Source organism: Branchiostoma belcheri, unplaced genomic scaffold (genome assembly GCF_001625305.1).
Source record: "Branchiostoma belcheri isolate BF01 breed outbred unplaced genomic scaffold, Haploidv18h27 scaffold62, whole genome shotgun sequence".
Taxonomy (NCBI): domain Eukaryota; kingdom Metazoa; phylum Chordata; class Leptocardii; order Amphioxiformes; family Branchiostomatidae; genus Branchiostoma; species Branchiostoma belcheri.
This window is the reverse complement of record NW_017804265.1, coordinates 27,497-39,898: the sequence shown is the minus strand read 5'-3', so window position 1 is coordinate 39,898 and position 12,402 is coordinate 27,497. Positions and strand designations below refer to the sequence as shown.

Here is a 12,402-nt window from a genome sequence, read left to right as displayed (position 1 = left end):
TCCACCACCTCCACCTCCACCACCAACAACTACAGCTGGTCCTCCTCCCACCACAATATGTGCACCTGATTGTCAATGGTCTCCCTGGATAGATCTGCACTGCCCCCCAACAGGTTGGTCATTTTGTTTTCATATCATTTTACAATTTACACAATTTACATGCAAAGATGTTTTCAAAGCAGGTCTTTAAGCCAATGCAAAGAGGTAGAGTATGTAGGTTTTTATCATTGATTGATCATTGATCAATTATGTATTGATTGAATTTGTATGTACTTTGTATGTTTATTGCTATTGTAAATATTGAATTGAATTTGTATGTATTAAGTGACATTGTATTTAAGTTATACTGTACTTTGTATTTATGCATTTATGTGTCAGTGGTAGCCGCTACCAGCCTTGTTGCTGCCTGGTTGCCACTTGTTATGCACTGTTGCATTTAAATAAACAAACAAACAAACAAACAAACACATGCAGCTGTTACCATTGTAACTAGTATTGTCGCAGACGCTAGTGTGGTGTTGGATTACATGGTGTAGCAAGCTAAGGATCAGGTTACCATATACACAGGAATGTGTTTGAGTAAGATTAAACAGAGCAGTACCTTGTAAGGCTAGACCATTTGAAGGTTAACAAGCATTATCCATTTGCTTTGTTACCTTTCTAGGTTTAGACTTTTTTTTATTGTTGCCTGGCAAGTATGTACATGTAAATTAATGCGTTGTCTTTTTACCATCCAGAGTGCCATTATGGGGAAGACCATTCCGTTGGATTGTCCTGCTATCTGACTGGACCAGACGACAGAACTTATTACACTGCAAAAATATACTGTGAGCAAAATGGTGGCGTCTTGGTCATTCCGTCAAATTCGGATGAAGTGGTAAGCAAACCACAATACTATTGGCTCATGTTTGCAAGGAAGTATCAAATGTTACCATTTAACAGTGACGCAGAATATTTTGAAAGGATTTTGCTGTGTATTTTAGATTGCATCAGATAAAATGGGATTACATGTACGTCATTATCATTCCAGGGAGTCTTCAATCCTACGGAGGAACCCTTCCCTCGAGTGACGCCAGTCTTTTTTTTATACATGTAGGGCCCAAGACAACCAGATTGTCGAGTAAAGAGACTCGTTTTACACAACCAAGTCTTTTATTCAGCCGTGACCATATGTCACCTTCCTCAGGGCAATTCTGACTAGTTCACATTGCACTGCAGCACAGGTGTCGCCGCTATAGATGTATTTCCCAAACATACAATATTGACATATTTACACATACTTGTGATTACAGGTTAATGTATCTACAAGGCGGTCAGCGACACCTGTGCTGTAGTGCAACGTCGGTTGAATAAAAGACTTGTTTGTATAAAAAGAGTCTCTTTACTCGGTGTATTCAACCTGATGAAACTATTCACAAACAAGATTGTCTCTCCATCTTACACAGGGTCATCCGCTGCATCTCCTCCACTCTCCTATAGTCACTCAGTGGCTCTTATTGCCAAGTTGTTGTCATGTAGCCTTGCTACATGCCCTACCCTGACATTACATCATTTAAACACAAACTACTCAAGGCCACTTACAACAGATTCAACGCACACTACAGTCCTGACCTCCCATGTACTTGGACCTCTTCTCATGGGTGTAGTTCTTGCATTGCCTCAAGACCTCACTAGGATCTTATTTCAACATGACTTATTCCCACTTATTACTAGATATATTTGATTTATGCTTAGCTTACTATATTTCTGCTTGCTTTGTGTATTTTTATATATTGCTGCCTTTGACTATGCAAGTTTTGTTGGTGTGCTTATTGTATGGGAGAGCAACTTGTAAAGGTGCATATATATGCACCTGTTTTGACTTCCCTTTCACTTTGTGGAAAATCCCAATAAACAAATAAACAAATACCCAACGGTATATAACGGCATATTACACATATGGAAAAATATATGTTTAACTTTATTGTCTTTTGTTATAGGGATATTTAATGGACCAGTTTGGAGGTGACACATTCTTAGTGAATGTATACTGGTCAGAAACAGACAACGCCTGGCTTTTGCCCGACGGAACCCCAGCTGTGGAGTTAGACCCACTGTAAGATTTCAATTCCGTCAAAATGTTTAAATCTCTGATGTTGAGATGATCTTGGGATTTTACGGTATGGTGAAGATTTAAATGACACGTGTTAATTATGAATTGAAACAAGAAGATAAAAACTATAGGATTTAAAGATCGCTATGCAGAATCATGACGCAACACCATTCTACATTGATCATGACGTTATGTAGCACACAAGGTATCAATGAATCCTGTACAAGTAGGAAAAAATATTCACAAAAATTTGTATATTTGTCAATGCTCCTGGACATACATATAGTAAATCTCAGAGATGAACAAGGTCAAATTTATTGTGACAATATAGAATAGAAAATTCAATACGCAAGAAATGTCGATATTCATTCATTCAAACACTATTCATATGTTTATAATACCAATCTGCAGGTACAGGTCGAAATGGATAAAAGTATATAGGTTCTAGTTCCAATTTTAAATTTGATTTTCGTATGTACAGCTCTAAAGCAGATGTTTATTATTGACTGGCTTTCTTTTGTTTAGAAATGTACCAGATGGTACCTCTACTGAAAAATGCCTGGTATCGATGAATGGACAATTCACCCCTACATCCTGTGACACCGCATATCAATTCGTTTGCGAAAACCCCGGAAGTAGGTTTCTCATAATACTTCTTGAAAACCTAGTTTTATAGATGTTTTAATGCATGGCAATGGCATCATTATTTTGTTTATTAGAAATAACATAATTTCATTTGATATTGCATAACGTTATTCATTTCTTACCTGTAACATATAGTCGACTACAATTGCCGTTTAGATATTGAAGTTTTAAGAAGAGATTTTAAAGTCGGAAAGGTATCACTATCAAATCAAATGTGCATTTCATATCCAGCAAATAAACGAACGGTAGCATTGCGTGGTCAGAGCGTTCGGCTCGGAACCAAGAGGTCCCGGGTTCGATCCCCAGACATGCTCGATGTTGTGCCTTTTTGGGAAAAACACTTAATGGCAAATACTGTATCCAAACACTGATAAACACTGTTAAAGGCCTCCAGTGCAATTTTTAGGGCTTGGAAACCCGATTTTTCAAAGCTAGTCATTTATCTTCATTCTGAGTTGAAACCACACTATCCCAATGTATATTGACCCTCATGGAGCAAAATACCCCAAATTCTAACGGAAAATGGTTACTACTGGAAGGGCTCTGGGCTGATTTCTAGGGTATCACCCAGGAAATAAAAGACTCATCTTGGTGCTTGTTTCTGTAGTTTGAAATGCCCAAAGCATGAAATACTGATTGAAATATGCTAATGAAAAGCAGTATGTGTCAGTATCAGAAAAGATTGACTTATTCATAATATTTCCAGTTTTGCTGCCCTGAAATCGCATTGGGTGCCTTTAATGTGCAAATTGGGACCCTCACATGCTGGTTGTTCCACCGGCAAACATTAACGCATACAAAAGGGAGCCTGCAGTACCAGGGTCCAGTGTTGTGGAACCAGCTCACGATAGAACAGAGAAAGCTCTTAACTGTAACGGCCTTCAAAAACTCATTGTAATTATATTGTATTTGTACTGCTGTATGGCTATTATGTGCTATGTACTGTGTTGTTATCATTGTATTGTTTCTGCATTTTTATTGTACCCAGATCTACCTGAAAAGCAGGTCAAATGACCTGAGTGTATCTTCTGGTTAAATAAATAAACTGAAACTGAAACTGAAATGTTATTAACACGTTCTTGTTGAACCTGGCAGCGCCGGGTGCCGAGGATGAGAATGTTGACGCTGCACAAGAGGCAGGGTACGATATCTGTGACTATCCCATGGAGATCGAATGCCGTAACCTGCGCACTGGCGAAGTGCTGGTTAATGGAACAACAGGACAAGATGGCACTCTATGCGACTTGGAAACCGGCGCCCAGTGTCAGTATGGGTGAGTATTGAATGCGTACTTAAATAATCAGATTGATATAGGTTAAGTTTAGGTTATGATTGTTCTTGTATTTCATATTGTATTGAAATTATGTGCCCTTTGTGTTCTGTCCTTATATGTTGACTCTCTAATATCAGCTTTGCTGCCTTGAGAGTCTGAGTGTAATGTTCTGTGGCAGTTTCAATAAATAAATAAATTGAATGCGCCAGATTAAAAGTTCTTCGGTTATTCTTTTATTCAGTAACGTACCTTATCACCTTAGTTCCTTCCATTGCATATTTTTCAGTGTTAAAGCATATTCTCATGTCCATTTTTAGCATACTTTAAGTGTGACATTTAGGTAATTGAATTGAACAACCAAACATCGAGGCAGTGATACAAACATGAAATATAGAATTAAGAAGCCGCGGTATAATTACAGAAAACGTTTTAAAGCCCAAACGCTTAACACAACTGTCCACTTCTTGTGGTAACATATCAGATTGTAATTAATATTCAGAAAGCGTAGATTAGTCCCATGTGAATAGTCCAATAATACATAGTTGTACTATGATTATGAATAATTATACATTATTATTTTAGGCATTGTACATAATTATACAATCCTTTGACCATTATACATACTTATTGTATAGCCGAGAGACGTCGAGCAATCAGAAGGCTCCATTTCCCATCAGGCATCAGGCCGTAACATCAAAAGTGGTCGGTTATTAGAATAACCGACCACTTTGTTTACCTTACCATTGATTATACAGACTGAAGACATGGCAATAACAGCAGGGTTACGACTAAAAACTATTAAACAACGTATTGGAGTAACTGTGTCAGTTAGGGTTATATCTCGCCATAAACACCTCGGGCCAAAGGACCAAAATGTTGTTATCCATATCTTGCCTTCATCTTGAAAACATACTTCCTTCCGACCCACTCAACGTAAACGACGCCACATTATGTACTTTACTTCTTACAGGTAGCCCCTCCCTCCCATACCCTACCAACTGCCGTATCTTTGATATTGTGTTTAACTATATCCACCACTCTGGGAGATTTGACCAATCTCAATAATGTTATGCTATAGGTATTGGTGCGCCAGCCACTTTCATTTTATGTTAATGCTATACTTTATGTCATTTGTTTACATTTGTATTATGTTTTATGAGCAGCGGATTTACATAAGCACAACAAGTGCTTCCAATCCAATGCTCAAAAATCCATGTGAATAAAATAAAAAATAAACACCTCGGGGCAATGCAATAACCCTTTATTATACGAAACCTTTCGGATCATTTTACATAATTATACATAACCTTTTGGATCATTAGACATGATTATACATTACACATTGGACCATTATACATAATTATACATTTGGACCATTCCTGAACTGGTAGTCAGATCTTTAGAGACCTTCTGTGATACTGTTGCTTTCAAACAAAATAATGATTATTCCTTCTCTAATTACAGCTGTGACAACTATGAAGTACGGTACAAGTGTTGCTATGACATGCACATATGTACAACACCTGGACCGACAACCACTACAGCACCACCCACAACCACTACAGCACCACCCACGACCACTACACCACCACCTACAACCACTACACCACCACCTACAACCACTACAGCACCGCCAACAACCACTACACCACCACCTACAACCACTACACCACCACCTACGACCACTACACCACCACCTACGACCACTACACCACCACCTACAACCACTACACCACCACCTACAACGATATGTGCACCTTATTGTCCATGGTCTGAATGGATAGATCTCCACTGTCCTCCAACAGGTTGGTTGTTACCATATTCATTTTTATTAACATACACAACCTACATACAATCATATGGTCTAAAAATCGATGGAATGTTAGATAATGTCTAAAAGCAGGCTCGGTCCACGAAAAGCGGTTAAAGCATACAAGCTGTGAGTTATTCTGCTGCATTTTAGTCAAATCATTTGCGGAGCATTTAACAAATTGAATGATTGAATGATGTACATGTATATGTACATGTCTGTAGTGAATCAGGTGTAATTTATTTTGATTGGCTTGTTGTTGCTGCGGATGAAATGTAGATAACATTTACTAATTTACGTGTGTAGTGGTACATCACTGGACTATGAAACGGGGAGACCCGGGTTCGATTCCGGGTCGTACCCGAACAAGTCCGAACATGCGCCGCGACGTTGTACCCTCGGGAAAGGTACTTTACACGACTTTCCTCACTTCACTCAGGTGAAAATGAGTACCTAGCTTCGGCTAGGGACGTCCCTCGGATAGGACGTTAAATGGAGGTCCCGTGTTTGGGAGAGTAACACCCCACGCACGTTAAAGAACCCACCACACTTATCGAAAAGAGTAGGGGACCTTCCCGGTGTGAGTGGTTCAAACATTACAGTCTGGTCTCAGGTTTGACATCTTTGAAAAGGTGATAGTCACCAGTTATGTCAATCCTACCACAAATGTGGTAAATCGTCATAAATAAATGAATAAATAATTCAATGTTTTTATTACACAGTGTGTCACCATGACGAGACACATTCCCTTGGGCTATCCTGCTATCAGACCGGACCAGACACATATACTCACAACGCTGCGAGAATCTACTGCGATGCTAACGGCGGCATATTGATGACTCCATCAAGTTCCGATGAAATTGTAAGTAGACGAAATGTAAACCAAAATAAGACTGGCTCATGTTGCTATTTTGAACACTGCTGGAAGAGAAATTGAGGTATTATTTTAAAAACGCTGACGCAGAACATTTTCGAAGAATATGTTGTACTTTTTTTTCAAGTGGAAAATAGAATGAAGTTTAGTTAAAGTTTAACTTATTATCTTCGTGTACACACACACACACACAAATATATACACACACACATACACACACACTTGTAATATATATATGTGTGTGTGTGTGTGTGTGTGTGTGTGTGTGTGTGTGTGTGTGTGTTTGTGTGTGTGTGTGTATTTGCATGAAAAGAATATGATTATCTGTATTGCCTTCGGTCATAGGGATATATAATGGACCAGTTTGGAAGTGAAACATTCTTTGTGAATGCATACTGGTCAGAAACACACCAAGACTGGCTTTTGGAAGACGGAACCCCCGCTGTTGAGTTGGACGCACTGTAAGTTAACATCTCCTATCAATGTTGATTTTATTTTAGGAGGTACCTAAGGAAAGCTAGTGAAGTGAGCGATCTCGATACAGATTTAGCTTATGAAGAGCTACATACCATTCTAATTCAACATGACTTTTTATATGCCCAAACAAAATGTGTGTGCATAGTGTATCTCCTTCTAGATTAGATAGAATGTCGACCTTAGACTTATTCTTTTATCCTATTACTATGTTATTTTTTTATATTATATTAAGTAGTATATTATTCATATACATGTAACATCATATATGTAATAAAGATTTATTGTTGTTGTAGTTAAAGCGACCCTAAATCTTTGTTATGTGGCGTCGGTGGCACAACGGTTAGAGCGTTGGACTCGGAACCGAGAGGTCCCGGGTTCGATACTCACCGTGGCCCGACGTTGTGCCCTTGGGAAAGGCACTTTACACGACTTCCCCACCTATACGGTGGAGTGACGCCCACCGAGCCTCTTAGGCTAATCTGTCTGTCAGGGTGCCAAAAACACCTTACGGATTTGGTGCGCCGATGTGACAACATCTCATATTGGCCACTGAGAACCGTAATTTTTTTTTAAATCTTTGTTTAGAAATCCACCAGACGGTAGTCCTACTGAGAAGTGCCTGGTAATGATGAACGGACAGCTCATGGCTTCATCTTGTGATGTAGCATATGGTGTCCTTTGCGAAAACACAGGAAGTATGTCATCTTCATCATCTTAAGTACTGCTAAGCCCAATTTACATTGGATTACTAGCAGGTGCACATGTGTTAATTACAAAACAAGTGACCGGTACAAATAAAAACAAGGGTAACTGAATGAGGGGACACTAAGGAAAGTAAATAACCGAATCTGTTGGTGTAAGAGACAAGACAGTGCATTCAGTGTGTATGTTGATCTAATGCTTTCACACCTCTCAATGATTTGTCATACTCTCATCTAATATTTTCCTTTAATTAATAAACATTCATTTTTTTTATTAGACTCTCCCCTACAACATACAAGATACAAATATAATCAATACAACAGAAAAAACAATATACAAATAAATTAGTTGATGTTGAAATGTAAAAAAAAATTACTTTGAAATGTAACAAATTTAGAATACAAAAAGAATTATTTTAGTTTGTATCGAAAAGTCTAAAAACGTGATTTAGGATGAGGACGTTATTTATAGAGTGAATTGTAAAATTAGATGAAACTCTATCTCCGTTGTATCAAATCACGATTTGACTTAATTTCCAGCAAATGATTTAAAGGCTAGTGCAGTTTTTAGGGCATCTTTTTTAAAGTCAATATTCTAGCTACTTATCAACATACTAAGCTCAAACAACACTGTCCCAATGTATATAGACATCCATGGAGCAAAAATGCCCCAAATTCTGACAAAAAAGCGTTACTGGGAGGACCTGGATTGATTTTTAGGGTACCACCTAGAAAATAAAGGACTAATATTAATCTCGGGGTTTGTTTCTGCAGTTTTAAAATCCATAAAGTATGACATACTGATTCAAATGCGCAAATTTCTACACTACTTAAATGCATGAAATAGGGGAATAGGTGTTGTACAACCATATACAGATCATTTCTCTATTTGCTAAACAGTTCACATTCGTCTTCTATTTTGTTCAAGTTACAATATTCAATATGTAATCTGTGGCAGCTTATTCTAAGTCTTGTGACAGCATTTCTCACCCTCGTATTTTCGTTACTTAGATATTTTTCTTTTTAATGGTTGTGTGTGTTTTTTTTTTATTGCAGCACCGGGTGCAGAGGATGAGACTGATGAGGCAGCACGAGAAGCGGGCTACGACCTCTGTGACTATCCCATGGACATTGAGTGTCTAAACCTGCAAACAGGCGACTTACTGGAAGACGGGCAAGAAGGACCAGATGGCACACTGTGTACCTTAGCTTTCGGTGCTCAATGTGACTACAAGTACGTGTCGCCAGTTTTATCAGTCGGCCAACAATTGTTACTCACTCACTCACTCAATCACTCACTAACTCACTAACTCACTCACTCACTCACACACTCGCTCACTCACTAACTCACTCACTAACTCACTCACTCACACACTCACTCACTCACACACACTCACTCACACACTCGCTCACTCACTAACTCACTCACTAACTCACACACTTACTCACTCACACACTCACTCACTCACTCAATCACTTACTCACTCACACACTCACTCACTCACTCACTCCGTCGAGCTCACTCGGAGTCTCTCCATGGCTGTTTCCATTTCTCTCCTCCTCCATCGCAACAGGCAGTTGACTTAGCGTCATTCCACTGTCAGCTTCTAGTTTTATGTGAGGCAATTGTGGTCTTCCACGACTTCTCTTTCCATGACGTGTTCCACAGTAAGAATTTGTGTACTACCTCATCCTTTTTCCTCCAACAGCGGCCTACAAAACGTAGTCTTTTTAGCCGTATAATTTTAGCAATCGGCAGTATGTTTCTGTACAGCTCACGGTTTAAAATTCTTTGTGTCAAAAGAAAACAATTGTTACAATGAGTAAATGTTACAATTTTAGCATTATGAGATTACGTGTTTTAAACAGAGATCCAGTAGGTTTTCTTATGAATTAATTGGTCATTAAAACAATTTAGCGTTCAAATGGAACAAGAAACACTCCTCTTTTTGTCTGTTAAAATGTATACATACAGCTGTCACAACTATCAAGTCAGGTACAAATGTTGCTATGAGATGCACATTTGTACGACGCCTGGACCAACAACAACTGAAGCACCACCAACAACAACTACTGCACCACCCACTACCACTACAGCACCACCCACAACCACTACAGCACCACCCACAACCACTACAGCGCCACCAACAACCACAACTGAAGCACCACCTCCACCAACAACCACAACTGAAGCACCACCTCCACCAACAACCACAACTGAAGCACCACCTCCACCAACAACAACAACTGAAGCACCACCTCCACCAACAACCACAACTGAAGCACCACCTCCACCAACAACCACAACTGAAGCACCACCTCCACCAACAACAACAACTGAAGCACCACCTCCACCAACAACCACTACAGCACCACCTACAACCACTACAGCACCACCTACAACCACTACTGCACCACCTACAACCACTACTGCACCTCCCACAACCACCACGTTAGCACCGACTACAATATGTCAACCTTTTTGTGAATATGGGGAATGGATAGATACGCACTGCCCCCCTACAGGTAAAATTGTCTTTATATTGTTTATTGAATGACTCATATAATGGAATAGATGTATTAAACATGACGCAGATGGTATTTTGATGAATAAGTTGAAAGAAATTGTTGTTTTTAACCTAGCACATTATAGATCAAGATACTTGCTAAACAAAATTGGCTCGATGTCTCAGATGTGGAAATACTTTTCTGTATTCTTTATTTTCAGTCATATCTTTGGTTACTTGCAATTCGACAAAACGTATCTAAAACACTTTTTATGCTATAGTACAAGACTAGCTTTAGTATAATGCTATATTTTACATAACTACATTTCAGTATTTTGATTTGATAGTATTCTGATCATAGTCTTTTTCTGCTTGCAACTTAGGCAAAAAAGTGGGTGTTTTAAGCCTGGTAAGCCAGTAAATAGCAAATGTACAAGATATTACAATTGGGTCTGGTTCATGACAACAGCTTCTTGTTTTTATCTGTTCAGTGTGTGAGGATGATGCAGATATGTCCCTTGGAGATTCCTGCTATCATTATGAAGAGGATGCCCTAGAGACCAAGGACGATGCACAAGTGATCTGCCAACAGGGTGGTGGCGGCTTGGTCACTCTGTCCTCTGCAGATGAATATGTGAGTGTAACAAGACAGAATTTAGATAGTAAGAGATAAATATTAGCTATTACTTAAGGTTGGCACTTGCGTGCACAGTTTGATACTTTGTCATCCATGCTTCGTCCATGGTTTTACTTTACTAATTCAGCTAGTTGATAGAAAACATTTTGGGTATTAGATACTTTTCATTCTGAAAAATGGGCTGTGCTAGAATATCTCTGTTGGCTCTGATGCAGTCAACATCTGAACCTAAAGTTCTTCGAGGTCAACAAAACTTTTTACCTCCGTGAAAAATGGAGGTATTGTCTTTGCCCTGTCTGTGTGTGTGTCTGTGTGTTTGTGTTTCCGCACATTTGTAGCCAGCATAACTTTTGAGCATTTGGATGGATTGTAATGATATTTGGTATGTGGGTAGGTGTTGGGTAGGCAAAGGTCAAGGTCAATTTTGGGCCTCCTGGTGGCTGACCTTGGTTCTGCAGCAGAACTTCCGTTTTTTTGTATCTTTTGTCCTGGGCATGCTATGGTCTTGATTTTTGAGCGGTGGATAGCTTTTCCTGCCAGTAATAAGAGGTGTGGGTTTGGTCCCCCTAGCGGCTTGTTCTTAAACTGCAAAGGGGTTTCTGGCGAAACCTTTCAGAGCAGATAAATTCACAAAGGAACAATGTATTTTTATGATTTTTGGTATGTGGGTAGCTTAGACAGAGATCTACATTTATTGGATGCAAATTATGCAAATGATGACTTTATTTGCATAATAATTGAGGAAATTATGTAATTCCAGTGTTTTACATCATGTGACTTTGGTACATGTATTATTTATAATCTATGGCAGGAGGAATATCACCAGATACCAATTATGCAAATACGGACCTAATTTGCATTATTAATCTGAAAATTCTATGACTCCTTAGTGGTAAATGATGTGAATTTTGTACTTAACATCAGGGTGCATTTATTATGTTAATGTGAGGTCATTTGCATAATAAAAGAAGAGATTTGAATTTACATATTAGGCCCATATTTCATGGAGGTATGAGATCTCCGAACTCTTATTATCAGTGTTTTAGCCACTAGGCACTGCCAGGTGATGATAAAATACTACACTGTGCTGCATAATGACTTATTTCTTTATTAAACATCTCCATTTATAATATGGAAGGGGAGACAAAACAGATGATTACTCACCTCTACTAATTGTCTCCCCTGATACGTAAGTAAATAATACGAGGACAACAAATTTATAATTGGTAACTATTGAGATGCAAAATATACTATAGATATATTCCAGTATAGATACAATACACAATATAGCGACAGAAATCAGAGTGATTATTGCGGCCTTGTGGCCATACAGGTATTACAGCTAATAGAAAGATGTCCAAACATGTGGAGCATCGTTGCCAACCT

At 38.8% G+C, this 12,402-nt stretch overlaps 1 protein-coding gene across 1 annotated transcript in view; it reads left to right on the top strand.

Annotated features, from left to right (window-relative positions):
• LOC109483132 (mucin-2-like) overlaps positions 1 to 12,402 on the top strand; it is a gene marked incomplete at its 3' end in the record, with an annotated part of 60,456 nt that overhangs the window by 45,444 nt on the left and 2,610 nt on the right. Inside the window, exons 46-52 of the mRNA XM_019786128.1 lie at positions 5,533 to 5,815; positions 6,543 to 6,682; positions 7,040 to 7,155; positions 7,757 to 7,866; positions 8,929 to 9,106; positions 9,848 to 10,398; positions 10,871 to 11,013. Of these exons, the coding sequence (XP_019641687.1) occupies positions 5,533 to 5,815; positions 6,543 to 6,682; positions 7,040 to 7,155; positions 7,757 to 7,866; positions 8,929 to 9,106; positions 9,848 to 10,398; positions 10,871 to 11,013 (1,521 nt within the window). The remainder of the gene's footprint in view (positions 1 to 5,532; positions 5,816 to 6,542; positions 6,683 to 7,039; positions 7,156 to 7,756; positions 7,867 to 8,928; positions 9,107 to 9,847; positions 10,399 to 10,870; positions 11,014 to 12,402) is intronic.